Raw genomic sequence first — 17534 nt, 5'->3', positions numbered from 1 at the left:
AACCCAAACCATTCCATGCTTCTATGATTCACTCTGTCACCACAGATTATAAAGTCTATATTGGATTAAACACCCTGTGCTTTAACTTCCTCCCTCTTCCCTTTTCAAACTCAACAACCAACTTACCTCCTTTTCCCCCTGGGAAAAAGAGGCTCGGGATGGAGTCCTGAATTAAAGGGCTGCCAATAGCAGCCTGTTTGACCTATGTTCAGCATCAGTTGCTACCTGTTGTTTTTCTCTTCCCTAGGCAGCACGTTCGTATAATGCTTTGCTTCAGTATTTAACTCTTTCTAGCATGGATGTGGTGGGATTGATGCATGTGTAAAAGAGAAGTAGTACTCAGCAAAAGAAGCTGACCCTATGTCCATGTACATCCCCCAGGGAAGTAAGAAGCGTAGCAGGAACAACCATATTTCTCTCTCTGGGGCACACATGCCTTATTTCTAGGCCAAGAGTATGTAAAATAGTAGGAAGACCAAGAGTTTGTATTGATCATCCTGTGGGTTTTGCAGGGTACCACTGAAATCGAAATCAGGAAGAAACCTGGTGGCTCCCTCTTGGTCTCCATGGATCAGGTGAACGCATCCTATGGAAGGAAAGACCGAACCAACAGTGTAATGACCGGGTTGACAAACACCCTTGTGGAGGGTAGGTGTGACTTGAGGATGTGCCTTTGGTGGTTTTCAGTGTGTTTGTAGCGATTGCCCCCTCGTGGTGTGAGGTAGGAAGACAGAGGAGCCATCAGTTGGATGTTCCTCACACTGCTGGGTTCCCTGGAGCTATGTGGTTGTCCCTCTGTCCCACAGGATTTAGCTATCCCTGCTTTTAAGTAGTACATGCATTTATTTTGCCTCAGCCTGCTTCTTTAGAGACATTACTGAGGCAGGAGTGTTTGTTAGACTTTATTTGCATCTGAATTGTGTCGACACAGAGGTAAAGAGTTGTCATTTCACGCTAATGAGTGTGGAGATGATAGGAGTAAGATGATGTCTGATACAGTTGTTCTGTCTCCTGCAATCTCCCAAGGACTGGAGAGACCTTTCTCTTCTTATATCCATGGGAGGGAAAGATCTGAGCTGTGGTAAGAGCTGAGATGTGACAGGGAAAGGGACGTCAGGATGATGGCACATCTGAAATGGACAGCACATGGGGCTGAAATTTCCAACTCTGTTAAGCAGGAGCAAGGATTCCTGAACATATGAGGGTGATGAGCTCAAATTCCTGCTGTCTCCTGCAATAACATTGTAGGGAAACCAAATATACTTAGAAACAGAGCAAGGTTCTGCTGCTGCTTCCCTCCTGCGCAAACGCCTACAGGCTACAGTGCTACGGTCCCTCTCTTTTAACTTTAGCAACTCCAAGGCAACTAAATACCAAGCAACCAGAGAACCAATGGGAAGGAGAACGCAGTGGTCCCTTCCCTATCCATAGAAAAGAGAAAACTCCAGCTGGAGAGCCTGAATGGAACCACTGCGAGTCGAGGACTAGAGGGGGGAAACTCCTGATTGTGCTCCCTAAGCACTTGGGAAAGAAGTGGACCCAGCATCCTGTTTGATTTCTGTGGTTAAGCAGGTTATTCCTGTTTGGAATCCTTTGCAGCATTATGTCATGTATTTCCTCTTTTAGACCAGCATTCAGCACAGAATTCATTCCAGTTATTTAAAATCTGGCATCAAAGGCAGGTTAGACTCTGTAACTTTGATTTCAACCCTTTTCCCTTGCTGGGCTCTGAGTTAAATATAGCCCTTCATTTAAGATGATCATGAGATCCACGTGCCCCAGAGATCCAACAGCCTCCGAGGTGAACACTGAACCCCGTTGCTGTTTTGTTTTGTAACTGTAGAGCTGGAAGAGTCGCAAAGGAAGTGTCCCCCTTGCTGGTACAAGTTTGCCAACACGTTCTTGATCTGGGAATGCCACCCGTACTGGATGAAGCTGAAGGAGATAGTGAACTTAATTGTCATGGATCCTTTTGTTGACTTGGCCATCACCATCTGTATTGTGCTGAACACGTTGTTCATGGCCATGGAGCACCATCCTATGACCCCAGAGTTTGAACGTGTGCTCTCCGTAGGGAATCTGGTAAGCTAGCATGGGAAAAGATTCCTTACAGATCTGCTTCTCCTGGGATATGTTGCTTGTTAATGTGGACTTAGACTGGAAGAACTGCTGCTCCATTGCATGGGCTGCATGTTTGAGTTGGCTCATTGGTTGATATTGAGCCTGAAGATCAGGAGATGAACAGAAATGAATCTTTGTCTGTTCTTTGTCTGTCTCTTCTCATCATTCCAGGTTTTCACTGGAATTTTCACAGCAGAAATGTTCCTGAAGCTCATTGCCATGGATCCCTACTATTATTTCCAGGAAGGCTGGAACATCTTTGATGGATTTATTGTCTCCCTCAGTTTAATGGAACTGGGTCTAGCAGATGTGGAAGGACTTTCTGTGCTGCGATCTTTCCGATTGGTATTCCATCTTCCAGTTCTTTTGGAATGTTACTATCTTGGAGCTACTAGAAAGTTTCTTTACATAAGAAAAGGCAAAGCCCACTTGGTTCCTGGTTTGGGGAAGGACAGAGGTGGAATGGTGTCATTTTTGTGCTCTCTTCTTACTTCACAACTGCTCTTCATGAGATCTGAGCTGCATTTAGGCAGTGAGGGCTGACTTGGGAGGTATCTTGGTGTAGAGTATGAATGGAGATAGACCATGTTAGAAAGCACCTCTTCTTTCATGTGATCAAATGTGTTAGTTCCTATGTTACAGTAGAATAAAAGTGCTCAATAGCTACAGCCTTTATGTGCTTCAAACTGGTGCTGTCAGTGAGGAAGCTTTTGAAATGAAAGCCTCAAGGTTAGCTTTTTGGGTGCAGAGAACCCCAACTGAGGTCAGATGTTCTAAGAGCACAGAACTCCCACTTACATCCAGCTCCAGAAAGCCTGTCTCCAGATGAAATCCAACCTTGATTGTGGGGTCTGGGTATGCCAGAACAACCATAAGCATGGGCTTACGTGTACATAAACCATGAGGTGGTTGCCATGTAGGAAGTTCTGCCTGATTTTCCTCTTTGTTTCAGATGCAATTCAACTTAATGTCCTTTTTGGTTGTTTCTTCTGGGTTTCTTTGTAGCTGAGAGTCTTCAAACTGGCCAAGTCTTGGCCCACTCTGAACATGCTGATAAAAATCATCGGTAACTCAGTTGGTGCCTTGGGGAACTTGACCTTGGTGCTTGCCATCATCGTGTTCATCTTCGCCGTGGTGGGAATGCAGCTCTTTGGCAAAAGCTACAAGGAGTGTGTCTGCAAGATCAATCCGGAGTGTGAGCTACCCCGCTGGCACATGCACGATTTCTTCCACTCCTTCCTTATTGTCTTCCGTGTGTTGTGTGGGGAATGGATTGAGACCATGTGGGATTGTATGGAAGTAGCAGGACAGGCCATGTGCTTGATTGTCTTCATGATGGTCATGGTCATCGGCAATTTAGTGGTCAGTAAATGGTTACTGATGGGCTTTATTGGTTGCCTCTGGGTGGGGTAGAACATGGGGAGAGCACAGATAGGGAGTCACGATTTGGGAGGCTGTTCTAGCTCTCTTGGGGACCTTCATGGCCTTCAACATATGAACAGTCCTGTTGCCTTTGGTAGCACAACGTTAAGGATGTGCTTTGCTTGATGGACTTTAAACAGTTGCCCAAGAATAAAACATCCAAGCACTAAAAGCTGGAGGTACAAACCCCTCACTTACAGGAGACAGACCCTGAGGGCATAAAAGAAGCTTAGAAGAAGCCAAACCTGCCTTTTCAAATGGCAATAATTTGGGGCACAGGGGAAGGTCCTGAAGTGTTAAAATGGGGCTGGAAGTTCCTTCTAGAATCTGCCCACCAGCTCAGTCATGAGGTATAGTTGTGTGCAAGGATGGGCTGGTGAAACTGCACGGCCTGGTGTGTGGGAGGTTAGACTTAGATCATGCTGCTTCCTTCTGGTCTGAAATCCTAGGAAGAAAAGCCTATGGAGGAAGATGGAAGCAAGGATGAAGTAGTGTGAACAGTTGCATGTCTTCAAAGCAGTGTTGTGAGCTGGCTCGGGGAGGATTTGTCTCGCCAAGGGAACTATCACTAGATGTGGGCAAGGATGTAGAGCTATCACTCAGCACCTAGTTTGGCCCATTTCCTTCTTAACATCAGCAGGACTTGGGTGGCTGAATGCTCGTGGGTCAGCTCTGCCAAGCTCGCCCTCTTCTCTTGCAGGTGCTGAACCTCTTCTTAGCCTTGCTCCTGAGCTCCTTCAGCGCAGACAACTTAGCAGCAACAGATGATGATGGGGAGATGAACAACCTGCAGATCTCTGTTATCCGCATCAAGAAGGGCATTGCCTGGATCAAGGCAAAAGTGCGTGAGTTCATGCAGGCTCATTTCAAGCAGAGGGAGGCAGATGAGGTCAAACCCTTGGATGAGTTGTATGACAAGAAGGTAAACTGCATCGCTAACCACACAGGGGCTGATATCAACAGAGACATTGATTATCAGAAGAATGGCAATGGCACCACAAGTGGAATTGGGAGCAGTGTGGAGAAGTACATAATAGATGAAGATCACATGTCCTTCATCAATAACCCCAATCTCACTGTCCGGGTACCTATTGCTGTAGGTGAATCAGACTTTGAAAATCACAACACAGAAGATTTCAGCAGTGATACAGATCCTGATGGCAGCAAAGAGGTAGGGTGAGATGCTCCAAATGCATTCTAGTTGTTCAATGGTGGTGTGAGAGCCTGGAAGCATCTTGGGAGGGAGAACTAGATAGTTCCAGCACAAACTTTCTGGTTCTATATTATGATGTTGTCTTTGCACTCAAGACACAAGTTTCTTGTGCTGGTTGCTCTATGGAGAGCCACAAATACTATTAGACATATATTCTATATATACTTCATATATAGAATGTAAATACTATTAAATATATAGAGTAGAAATACTTCATACTCATGTTAACATGAGATGGATGGAAGCTGGGTCAGGATCTCAATGAGGTGGAGTGAGGAACCAGCTTTTGTTCCAGTAAATCTGGTGAACAAGTGGCTGAGTCCTCATGAGATTGGATATTTTGGGGGGAACTAATGATGGATTGGATTGGCTTTTGATTTGTGTTCAAGAAACTGGATGAAACCAGCTCCTCTGAAGGTAGCACCATTGACATCAAGCCTGAAGTGGAAGAAGTCCCTGTGGAGGCACCAGAGGAGTATCTGGACCCAGATGCTTGCTTCACAGAAGGTAAGCTGACTATGAGTGTAGAAAGAAGCCCTTGGAGATGTAGTTCCATTGCAAGGATGTAGATGACCTATAGGTAGGGCAAATTGATCTTGTGTACAGCTGATGCTGTGAGTACTTGGAAGCAGAAGAATTTGGCTTCAGGTCAGTTTTTTCTTCCTCCTTCTGTTGCTGGCCTTAATGTTTTTCAGCAACTGATCCATTACAGGTATTCCATGGCAAAGATACTCTAAATGGTTCAAGGTTATGTTATCAGCAAGTTTTCCATTCATATTCCGTCACGTGTATGGAAACCTCAGCAAATACAACAGGCTTAATCTGCTCACAAAATGATGTTAATTCAGGTGCCCACGTGCAGAAGTGATGAAAGTAATCATCAAATCCTCAAGAACACAAGAGTTTGAACTGAAACTCGGCGTGTTTGTTGTTGTTGGCATCAAAACTGCTTCTAGACAATGGCAACTTTATATTCTTACCATGTTACCTACCCAAACTTGGGCTCATCTTGCTTTGTGCACTGTCCCCCTTGCAGGGTGCACACAGCGCTGCAAATGTTGCCAGGTCAATATTGAGGAGGGGCTGGGGAAGTCTTGGTGGACCTTGAGGAAGACTTGTTTCCTCATTGTGGAACATAACTGGTTTGAGACTTTCATCATCTTCATGATCCTCCTGAGCAGTGGTGCTCTGGTGAGTACAATACAGGTTCTGCTCATGGAAACGGGTGGGTTTGGACCAAGGCAGCATCTATCAGGTCTCATTGTATTTCCCCTCCTTCCCCTTCCCATCTTTGCGGAACCACTTGACCTGGTGCTTCCACAGATCCAAAACATCACTCTCTGTTTGTTTGCACACTATTCAGTAGATGGGCTTATACAATAACCAACATCAAGCACCCGTTAGGAGCTTTAGGACCGAAGTCCGCAGCAATGTGTATACCACAGCAGTAGCCTGGCTTTCTCTACATGCACTAATGCAGTTAGCAGTCTGATTGCCAACAAACTCAGCCCTTTTGGATGTGCTGAGCTGCAGAGAAAACCTGCCTCTGTGTGCTCCAATATGATACCAGTTGCTGAACTGGTTTAGCTAGAAAGGCTGGTGCTCCCATCCCCTAAAGGCAGAGTTGTTCTTGTGTTATTTAGTCAGGACTTCATTTTTGGGGTGGTTCATTCTGGTTTGACAACTACTGAGTAGTGTGGCAGCTACTAGATAAGGTGCACTGTGTAAAGATGTAATTCTGCTGCTTATCTCGGGACTATTTGAATAAGCTGCTGGAAAACATCTATGGAATAAATCCGATCTGAATCGAATACCTGGCTATTTCCCAGGCTTTTGAGGATATTTACATAGAACAGAGGAAAACCATCCGGACCATCCTGGAATACGCAGACAAGGTCTTCACCTACATCTTCATCCTGGAGATGTTGCTGAAGTGGTGTGCTTATGGATTTGTCAAGTTCTTCACCAATGCCTGGTGCTGGCTGGATTTCCTCATTGTGGCTGTATGTATCCTCTCCTCCTTCTTTCTTTCTGCTTGGAATTAGTTAGCAGGATGCTGGGGTAATGTTTTCTCCTGAGGAATGCCCTAACTGAATCAGATACTTCATATGGATTCTATCACAGATATCTCTTGAGTTTCCAAAACCCTTTGAGTATTGCAAGTGTGGAATTCCTGCCCTGCAGGTCCCTGCAGAGGCAAAGAAGGGTTTTCCAGCCCTTGCCACTTGTGCTGTTTTACTGTTTCAGAGAGGCCTGACCACATGTTGAGCTACCACATGAGGAAGGTGTTAAGAGTGGAAGAGCTTGGTCAGACATGGTGTTCCTTGGTGCCACCCTCTTTCTGTAGTCATTTGCTTGTGTTGTGAAGGATGGGGGAATGATGGGGCGGGCAAAATCTTCACATCCCACCACCTACCAAGGTCTGTTGTTCTGAACATTGAGCCCAGAGCTTTGAAGCACAGTGAGGGCATTTAAAATGATTGGAATTTATGCTGTCAGCAGCAGAAAATGGTGGAATTTGGTAGGACTCAAAGTCCAAAGAATTGCAAAACAAGGAATTTCAGACTCCCAAATACTTGGATTGCTTGAAAATGTTCCATCACATCCAGTTGTGCATCAGTGCCCTTAGGGAGTGCCCCAAGAACAAGTAGAAAACCACTGACATTTGTCTTCCAAGCTTCTCCTTTGAAACCTTTTGAATATAATCCAGTTATGCCAAATTGCTGTTCAGTGACATTATCCCTCTGGGAATATTTGGGAGTAGGTGGAGGAGCTGTGCTTGGAATTCCGGGGCACAAGTGTCTGCGTTTCCTATGGAAAACTGCATTTATCCCTTTTTCTTCCCCGTCCTCTCTGCTCCCTTAACACACGTCTTGAAGTAGTAACTCTTCCCTGCTGAAAATAACCTTCTATCTCTTTCACTGCCTTAAGATGAAGCACAAGTGCTAACATGGGAACTAATGTGAGATACCATCTCTTCTGCACTGTGTTAAATGACAACCAGCAGCTGAGCACAAAAGCAGCATTCACAGCCCTTATGCTCCATGTTGTGAGTCCAATTCCAGCTGTTGGGAACAAAGTGCAGTTTCATTTTCTTCCCAAGTATCTGGAGTAAAGATAAAGAACTTCCCAGGCAGGTAGTACACTTATAGGGAGAGAACACGTGTGTCTGTACTTATTAAATCACACTTTATAACCACTTTGCTAACGTGTTGCGGCTGGGGTTCAAGTGAAGGCAGGGTGGCAGCCGTGACTAATAGCCAATAAGCCTTTGCATCATAACAACCCTCTTGAATGTTATTTTTCAGGTTTGCTAGCATTGTCAAATAACTCTCCTCCTCTGATTCCCAAAGCTTGCTGGGTCTATTTGTGAAGACAAAGTCTTTTGCTGGGTAATAATGAAGGCTTCTGCTTTTCAGTCAATCTGGAATTCCTTTTGTCTGCCATCGGTGCCTGCTGTGTCTCCTGTCAGAGTGTCCCCAGAGAATAATACTGCAAAGACCCCATGAAAGCTCAAACAGCCTTTAGTCACTTCACTGCCCTTGTGTTCGTTTCCTACTTGGGAGCGAGGCATTATCCCAAGGGGAAGAAGCTCTAAAAATGAGGATTCAGTGAAGCCTGGACCCTGTATTGTATGTACAGGGTAAATCACTGCATTTCTCTCTATATGGACCTTATAGTCCATTCCTCTGTATTTTGAAAGCTGGGACAAAGACTTTAACATAGCGGTGTTGCTGTGGGCTCAGTCCCTTCCTGACAAGCCTGATTTTGCTTCCCAAAGGCTTTGCTGTAAACCTTTGGGACAGCCCTGGCTTTAATCAATGTCATGTTAAACCCACATGGCAAAACCAGGAGCCCCATTGCCATAAGTTGCCATAGGTTTTGGCCACTTATTTGGAGGCAGTTGTGAAGACAGGAAAAGTCTGGTGCACCACCAGTAAAATAAGATGAAATCTCCACCTTTTCCCACATATTTATGCATTTGAAATCTGGTCCTGTGCTATGTGTGGAATAACAATTACCCATGTAATTCGTTTCGCATTATTATCTTAATATCCCTTTTTATAGAAAAGCATGATAAGTAGGAACTATCTATTCTGAGAATTAAGCTAAACCCCACCTTTTACAGGAGGAAGTCTCATGTTTTTCCATTATTTGTTGCTGTATATTGATGTCTTTATTTTTTTTCCCTTAAAAAAAGGTTGACATATCTGTTTCTTATCTGTGTCTGTAATGTGATAGAAGATAGTGGGCTGCTGATGAAATGGTGCCTGTAGATACTATTTCCATATGGCCAAGTCATGGCTGATCTAGTCTAAAGAGCTGGCTCATGTGGGGAATGGACCACACGTGCCAGGGCAAGAAGTAGATGGCTCCAAGCTTCCAGGCTTTTGGTACAACAGGGCTTTATCCTGCAGGCCCCTGGTTAAAGGCTATTGGGTAATTCACAAGAGCCTAAAGCTGATCCCAGGCTGCTAAAGAAAATGTGTTGTCTTTGAGGTTGAAAACTGGATCCAAGAGGCTGTCCCCAGCTGTCTTGTGGTTTTAGTGTATGAGCCTGAGCAAGCCCGTGGTCTCTGCTCATCTCATTTTGCCCATCTTTAACATGGGCTTTTCCCCATCTTCATCCTGCCCAGAGGTGCTCACAAATGGTACTGCACCTTCCAGCAAGCACACGGCAGTTGCTGTGTGTTACAGGCAGAGAATCCAGAGCCCATCCTTGGGTTTCCAGGCAGTACCGGTAGGAATGAGCTGCCCCATTGCTCAGTGTTGAGGTTTCTCATGAGTCCTGTCCCTGAAGGCCGTGGCCATGGATGAAGCAGCACCACTCAGCGTGAACACGGTGGCTTTGCTATGAGAGTTGAGGGCAGGTTGTGCAGTGTGTGTATTTATCTGTATTCTTTCTCATAGGTACCTTTAACATTTGTCTGGCTTAAGTTTAATGGGAGCCGCTGGGATCCTGCAGACAGTAAAGGGCGAGGGTAAGGTTTTTGTCATCGTTTGGGCTCTTCCTTCCGACAGACCCCTTCTCCGTCTGTGTGTCTCTGCCTCTCACTTATCTTTCCCCCCTCTGTTCTTTTCTTATGCCTTTCTCAACCGCATTATTTCCTTCCAGGTCCTTTCAGTCAAGTGAAGTAGGCAGCTGGTGGCATGTCTTCGGGATTTATTCTGGGGCAAGCAGTGCTAGGGGACTCATTCTAACAGTCTGGAACCTTTTGTGTTTTGTTTCCCTTTTTCTTTCTTTATTTTCTTTCTTTTTTTTCTCTTTTCTTTTCTTTTTTTTTTTTTTTTTCCTTTGTTTCTATTTTCTGTGTAGGTCTCTTTAGTCAGCCTTATAGCTAATGCCCTGGGCTACTCGGAACTAGGTGCCATAAAGTCCCTTAGGACACTAAGAGCTTTGAGGCCTTTAAGAGCGTTGTCCCGATTTGAGGGGATGAGGGTAAGATGCCATTAGCAGCTGATCCTTCTGCATGCCTGTGGAGCGTTTCTTTTTTAAGCATGCTAGAACTGATCAAAACTGGTGGAAAAAGCCCCAAATTCCAAAGAGAATCATGATGCAGCTGCTGACTCGATCACCCACCGTGGATGTCCCCTCACCCTGCCCACCGCTGCACCCTCCCCTCTTAAGAAAGGGAGATGCATTAAGCTGCCTCATTACATTCGATACTGGCCCAAACCACATGCCATTTGTAGATGATGTTAACACTTGGCTGTTCTCATTTAGCCTGGCTTTTACCTCTAGCATCCGAGGGGGCTTCTGAGCTGTAACTTCTTCTATCTAGGGAGAATCACCAGGTGCAAAGAAGCAGAATTGGAACCACCTCAGTGTCTCCAGCCCCTCACCGTGTTGGCCGCTGGTGGAATTGGATTCAAAGACCATATCTGAGGGGGTTTTAAAAGGGCAATCTGCCTGCAAGGGGGTAAAAGGCTGCTTCCTTCCTTCCTTGGATCACTCAGGCCTTCAGGAAGGGACTGGTGGGGAGCTCAGCTCATTGAAAAAAGGCTTTGGTTGAATTCCTCTTGTTGCACCTTGTTGTTCTCGGTCCAGTCTGGTGGCGACTGGAAGCCTTGTCTGATAGTGAAGCTTTTCCTTTCCACTCCCTCCCTTTTACCGTGCTTTATGGTCCCCTTGTCCTGTCACTGTGGAACTAGCACCAAAGCACAAGCAAAGCATTGAACTTAACCAGCTTTCCTCAAATTGGTAGGCAGCAATTCGGGATTGGAAATCACTGCAGTGTCTCACTGCTTTGCCACTGATAGTCTCTATTTTGGTGCCTTCTTTTCCCATTTGGGGTCGAAATCGGCTAGAAGAACACGCAAAAAGTAAAGGCTATGATGTATTAATGGGTTTCCCCCTCCTCTTAGGACAATAATGTAGGTTCTTTTGTGCTAAATTCCAGTTAGCTCCCAATGAGAGCTATTAGAAGAGAGAAAATAATGTATTAAAAGAAAAGGGAAGGGAATAGCAGTCACAGTTTTACCTCAGCAGCAATTCCACCTGGATTCTTCTGATCTCCTTTGAATCTGCTGTAGCGTGAGATACAGTGCAAGAGAGGCAAAGAGCTAAGCAGGAAACCTCCAATCCCAAAGGGAGCAATAGGAATAAATGATAGAACAAATCCAAAGAGGGTTCTCTCTTCCCTAATGTTACCCTGCTCTTATTTCTTTGTGTCAGTTAGCTTCATTCTAAACTCTATTCACTAATGCAGGCCCATGGATGCAAAGCCAGAGCTGTTGCTTGGCTGGGTTCAGGTTCCACCTACGGATATGATCACAAAGGAAAAGGCCCAGCACTAAAGCTGTAGCTATTGAAAACTATTTCTAAGCCGTGCCAGAGAAAAGCTGTGATTTCTAATGTACAAGCAGGAATTCTCATGCTTCAAGTGGGGGATTTCACCCAAATTGATAGACAGTTACAACTGCAGCCCTGGTAGTTACTTAAACCCAATTCTTCTCCCTTTGTTTTGACTTGAAGTGATGCTGCCCCATACAACCAGTACAATTCTGAGTTAGAGAACAGAGATTTGAAATGCCTTTGCAAAGGCAACAGCAAATGTAGTTCTTTGCTTTTCTCTACTCCATAGTAATCTGCATTCCCAAGAGCTTGCTCTGCTCTGAAATGATTCAGGAAGTTTGACAGTAATGCTATGAAACATGCATGTGTTTTTGTCAGTCTGCACACAAAAGCCATGTTCCTTCTCTCTGTTCTATTCTGGATAAATTCAACGTGCTCCAAGTGGCCAGATTTCAGGAGGATAGGACAGCTTTTTGCTTCCCGTGATGAGTGGAATAAAGCAGCATATGGGTATCTGTAAGGATCTTAAACTAAAAAGGCACACTGCTCTTGGGTTGGCGTTCAGCAGCAGAGCATCCTATTTGCTTGAAGGGAGGGTAAAAGCAGAGGCATTCTGTATGGAGCCTGTGTGGAGGGCTTGACTCTTTATACTTCATGGAGTATGCAGTGATTATAGAACCGTAGACTGCTTTGGGTTGGAAGAGACCTTAGAGATCATGTAGTTCCAACCTCTCACAGGCAGGGACACCTTCCACTAGACCAGGAACTCCAAGCCCTGTCCAACCTGGCCTTGAACCCTGAATTCATCCCGTCATTTAACAGTGGTTGTAATGCCACTGTCTAGAGCATGGTCATCTTCAAGTTTCATCCCTACTGTCTTAGAATAACAAGGTTGGAAAAGACCTTTAATATCATCAAGTCCAACCTTCACCCCACTAAACCATGTGGCTATGATGAAGGATGGGTGCTTGCTGCAGAGCTGAGCTTGTGTTTGGTGGTTGCATCCAGCAAACAGATGTTGGAGGAGGAGAAGGGGACACTTGGTAGTGACCAGGACCAGTTGTGTACTCCCAAATCACCAGGGGATGGAGCAGCCTTTCAAAACTAAGGCAGAGGGGTAAAACCAGTTTAGATTCTGTTCGTGTATTAAAGGGATCTACATTAGGAGATCATAATCAAAGATTTAACAACCTGCTGACCTGACTCTATTAAAAGCTTACATTTGGTCATGTGTTGGCCAGAGATGCTCAGGGACGTGGTGCTCCCAAACTATGGAAGGCTCAAATGGAAGATCCGAGCTCTGACAAAACCCATTCTCTGCGTTTTGGAGGAAGGAACATGGCTTTTCTGTCCTCTTGAGCCTGCATAGCTGCATGCTCAGCTGTCTGCCTGAGACACCATCATTGGCCTTGCTTAGTCACAGATATGATCTTGATGTTTACAGCAACTCACTGCTTAGTCTTAACAGAGCAACACCGGGCTTGGTCCTGTCCCCACCGGTGCCCTGCAGGTTGCTGGAGACCTCGGTGGGAGCAGGAGGCAGGCTTCGAAGTGCTAACAGCCTTGTTTGCAAGTGGGGAATGGCCGGCAGGGCCACTGGCTGAGAAATCCAGGAGCAAAAGTGGCCTCCAACTTGGCTCTGAGTAAATTGTAGCTTAGGAGCCTGTTTGGTGCTAAGAAGAGAGTCTGAGCCTCGTGTGTAAAGCCCCCCTCTCCCTTTGGCAACTGGAACTATTGCAAAGAACTGTTGTTTCGCTAAAGAGCCCAGCCTCAAACCACAGTGAATGTGACAAACTGGCCTGTTTTCTTGCCAAAACAGAGCTTCAGGAGGTGGCTTTTCAGCTGAATTCCATTTACAGTGAATAAGTTCACTGCCGACTTCTGCATGGAGTCAATGCCACGGCTCTGCCAGTGGCCTTCCCTCCTATTCCCACCCCCCCCCCCAAAAAGAGCTGTACTGATGCTTTGCTGTCTCCTGCCTTGTGTTTTATACTGAAACTCTTTCCCACCCCTTCCAACACAGGTGGTTGTCAACGCCTTGGTTGGCGCTATCCCTTCCATTATGAATGTGTTGTTGGTCTGCCTTATCTTCTGGCTGATTTTCAGCATTATGGGGGTTAACCTGTTTGCTGGGAAGTATCATTACTGCTTTAATGAAACAGCTGAGGAGCGCTTTGAAATAGATATTGTTAACAACAAGACAGACTGTGAGGCGCTGATGCCACCCAACTCCACCGAGATCCGATGGAAGAACGTCAAAATCAACTTTGACAACGTTGGCGCAGGATATCTGGCTCTTCTCCAGGTGGTAAGTTTGGCTTTCACCATCTCCCTGGGAAATACAAGCTGCTTCGAGTGCATTTTGACTGCTTCCATTGAAGTACAGCATTCCATTGATCCCACTTGGGGCTGGGTCTGCTGTTGATCTGTCAGCCCTGTGGCTACTATGGATCGCCCAGCACAGCAAGTGGCCCCAACTCTTCAAGAGTCCACCAAAGCTTCCATGAGACAACAATAAACCTGCTTAGATTAATTTATCGTAGAATCAGAGAGTAATTGAAGTAATATTGAAGTTCAATACAATGTTCTTTCCCTTGGGGTGAATTCTGTCTAAGAGAAGGTGTGTTTTCTTTGCTAGGCTACTTTCAAGGGCTGGATGGACATCATGTATGCAGCAGTAGATTCCAGAAAGGTAAGGTACATGAGCACAAACTTGCCTCCCAATGTTTTACTTTGGTAAAATCAAGAGTAAAAATGGTAGATCTGTGCTTATGTTCTGTATTCAATGCTGTGGTTGTTTCATGCGCTGTGTTAGTGTGAGAAGTTAGAGGATGCTCAAGAAGGTCCTGAAAAGAGCAGGGTAATTCTGGCTGCTCCAGGGGCAGGGAAACTGCTGGAGTAAAACAACAGTGAGGAAAGGAATACAGAGATGTTCTCTGTTTATGGAGAGGAATTAGCCAGAAGGTCCTTCATGAACCTTTGCATCTACAGGGGAGCCCAAGTGTTGGTTTGAATCCAGTTTTGAAACAATGTCTGGGTTGGAGTTCTTCTTTCAGGCACTTTTCCTAGTCCTGCATGCTGGAATCCTGCACCATTAGTTCCTTTTTGCTTTCTGAGTTCTTTTTTTTTTTTCCCTTCTTTTGGTTTGGTATGAAAAGATTATTAAAAGGATTTCAATGCAGGATTGGAAACAAGTGTGTCCGGACAGTGTAGAAACCCATTCTTCTCGTCTTGCTCAGCTGATGCTCTTGCCCATCCCTCTTCAGCTTGTCATTAAAATCCTTTGTGGCTTGCAAATCTCTGTGTATTCTATGGGCACTGACCTCGTTGACAGTGAAAGTCAGTTTAAGCAGTGTGAGGATGTGGTTTTCCACATTTAACTCCAGCTTTACAAAGCGTGACTGCCTTTACATGGGAATACCTGGAACCAATCTTCCTTTTGACTCTATTTGTTAGGATGTCTTTGAAATGTCACTTACTTCTCATCTCCTCTTCAGCAAGAAGAGCAACCCAAGTACGAGGACAACATTTACATGTACATCTATTTTGTTATCTTCATTATCTTTGGCTCCTTTTTCACCCTCAACTTGTTCATTGGTGTCATCATTGACAACTTCAATCAACAAAAGAAAAAGATAAGTGATCTGTGTGTGCTGCTCAACGGGGGAACTGGGATGCTGGGTCTTCAGGCTGATGGGTTTGGGGCACAAACCTTCCCTCCTAGAGCTGTGGGCTGCAGAACCACTATGACTTGGTGCATCGCTCCCTCCCAGCCCCAGCAAGACTGGTTAAACAGGCTCAGGGAGTGGAAGAGGCAGCCCAAAGCCTTATGTAGAACTCCCTAGACTACATCATCATGCATTTCTGGGGTGGGTTTTTTGCCTTGACTAAAGTATTCAGACTGGAGGTAGGATGTTTCCCTCTGTCTCTCTTGCATTTACTGCTTCTCTTCTCTGTAAGGCAAGCTGAGGATTTGCAGGTATGCAGTACCTGCTAAAAGGCCTGACACTCTGCTCCCTGTTCATCCCAAGTGAGGTAGAGGGGATGGGGTGGGATGTGGTTCAATAACCAGGGTCTTTGTAGGTTAAAATCCTCTGTTTTCCTTAAAGGAAAACTCAGTACACCTTGGCTATTAGCATACGTTAGTTCAGACTGAAATAGCTGCCACCAACTTCCCATGTGGCAGGAATCCTCATGACTTAGCTAGGATGGTACTTCTTTCCCTTCTGATTCAGGAGCTGATTGTAACCAGTTTTCCTTTTGCCCCTTTACTTTGGAGGTCAAGATATTTTCATGACAGAAGAACAGAAGAAGTATTATAATGCCATGAAAAAACTGGGCTCAAAGAAGCCTCAAAAACCTATTCCTCGACCTCTGGTGAGTATGTTAGAAAGGGAGTTGAAGGAGTAGACTTTCAAAGGAGCTTTGGCTCCAAAAGCATCCTTTGTTCTGTCTCATGCTGGACGCCATGTCACCATTTGTTGTCACTATAATTCAGGTATCATCTGGGAAAGGTTGAAATGCTGCAGCTGAGGTTGATGGTAATCAGTGCACTTGGCTCTGTCTGCAAACCCTGGCTGGCTGAAAGGCTATGGAGTAGGAGGTTATAGAGTAGGAGGCCTCTTGGCATTAGTGGGAGGGAGCTTGGACAACTAGATAGCCTTGTGGGTTGTGCTGGTTAAGACCTAAGTGCATTTCTTTGCATGTGATACTGGGTGAGTCTCTTAGACACTGCTGTGGATAAGGCATCCTACTGCAAAAGAGGTAGTTGAAATCTAGTTCAAGTACCCTGCAGTCACTCAGCAGTGCAAGGTAGAGCTGGCTGCTTTCTCCAGTGGTGACTGGAAGTACATCACCCTGCCTTTGGTCCTGACAGAGAGGAAGATTAATAGGGTTGTGGTAGCATGTTTGGGGTGGAAATAAAGGGATTTTCCTGCCTTTCCCATAAGCAGGTTGAGTTGTGTTTAGAGTTTGCCTTGAAAGCTTCATAAGATGCTGCAAACTCCATGTCCTCATCCTTGTTTCCACCATAAATACTGGTGGTTCAGCCTCACTTGGTTCCTTGCTTCTCTCCTATTGCACAGAACCGCATTCAAGGAGCTGTCTTTGACTTTGTTACTCAGCAAGCATTTGATATAGTCATCATGATGCTCATTTGCCTCAACATGGTCACCATGATGGTGGAGACTGACACACAAAGCAAGCAGATGGAGGACATCCTTTACTGGATCAACCTGGTGTTTGTCATCTTCTTCACCTGTGAGTGTGTGCTGAAGATGTTCGCTTTGCGGCACTATTATTTCACCATCGGGTGGAACATTTTTGACTTCGTGGTTGTGATTCTGTCCATCGTGGGTAAGTGTGACACCAATTGGAGGTCTCTGAGTGCTAGGCTGGCTTGGTGTTTGCAGGGTAGAGCACGGTCTTGCCTTAGAAGTCCCTCCATATCACCTTCAGGGTTCTCTTTTTAGCCCTGGGAAGAGACTTGGGGCAGAATCTGGCAGCTTCGAGCCCTGACTAATGCACCCTCCTCCCTCTGTTCTGGTTTTCAGTTCCAGTTGTGTGGAGTAAACCAGTTGGCAAGTCCTCCCTGTCTGCATTGCAGCGCTTCCTACCTTGCTGTTTTGGTTTCAGTTTGGTTGAATGTTGAAGCAACCAGTTGCCTCCAATGGGTTTGGGGTGGTTTTAGTGGCTAGTCTGTAAAATAGGCATAACCTCATAGATACAAAGAAGGTCCCTCACAAAGCTTGGTTGCAGACAGCTCTGCCCAGGCATACTGACTGAGACTGACCTGCAGTCTAAAGCTCATGTCCAGGTTTGTCTGCTGCTTGAAGTAATTCACCTTTACACATTCTTAGCCCCTCCCAAATCAGAGTCCATAGCCTGACTCCCATGGCAGAGTTGGGCTCCGAGAGCTTGGGCATCTCCAAGAAGCAGCTCATCCATCCTTTTGTAGGTGGAATGAACCTAGATAAGGATATA

General features: G+C 45.5%; 2 protein-coding genes across 8 annotated transcripts in view; one reads left to right on the top strand and one right to left on the bottom strand.

Moving 5' to 3' along the window:
- SCN8A (sodium voltage-gated channel alpha subunit 8) overlaps positions 1-17534 on the top strand; it is a 46524-nt gene that overhangs the window by 24970 nt on the left and 4020 nt on the right. For 4 of the 7 annotated variants that reach the window (XM_030510433.1, XM_030510438.1, XM_030510437.1 and 1 more), the window contains 14 exons: positions 513-648; positions 1844-2082; positions 2293-2466; positions 3127-3483; positions 4244-4714; positions 5146-5263; positions 5793-5947; positions 6586-6759; positions 10074-10196; positions 13576-13860; positions 14191-14244; positions 15050-15187; positions 15825-15929; positions 16637-16907. In XM_030510433.1, coding sequence (XP_030366293.1) covers positions 513-648; positions 1844-2082; positions 2293-2466; positions 3127-3483; positions 4244-4714; positions 5146-5263; positions 5793-5947; positions 6586-6759; positions 10074-10196; positions 13576-13860; positions 14191-14244; positions 15050-15187; positions 15825-15929; positions 16637-16907 — 2800 coding nt within the window. The remainder of the gene's footprint in view (positions 1-512; positions 649-1843; positions 2083-2292; positions 2467-3126; positions 3484-4243; positions 4715-5145; positions 5264-5792; positions 5948-6585; positions 6760-10073; positions 10197-13575; positions 13861-14190; positions 14245-15049; positions 15188-15824; positions 15930-16636; positions 16908-17534) is intronic. The other 3 variants (XM_030510435.2, XM_030510436.1, XM_030510440.1) reach the window with 2 other exon arrangements.
- Positions 11262-17534, bottom strand: part of FIGNL2 (fidgetin like 2) — a 29490-nt gene continuing 23217 nt past the window's right edge. The window contains exon 3 of the transcript XR_003994837.1: positions 11262-11273. The gene's annotated coding sequence lies outside the window, so the exon portion shown is untranslated. The remainder of the gene's footprint in view (positions 11274-17534) is intronic.

Source organism: Strigops habroptila, chromosome 23 (assembly GCF_004027225.2).
Source record: "Strigops habroptila isolate Jane chromosome 23, bStrHab1.2.pri, whole genome shotgun sequence".
Classification (NCBI taxonomy): domain Eukaryota; kingdom Metazoa; phylum Chordata; class Aves; order Psittaciformes; family Psittacidae; genus Strigops; species Strigops habroptila.
This window is presented reverse-complemented; position numbering and strand designations above follow the sequence as displayed.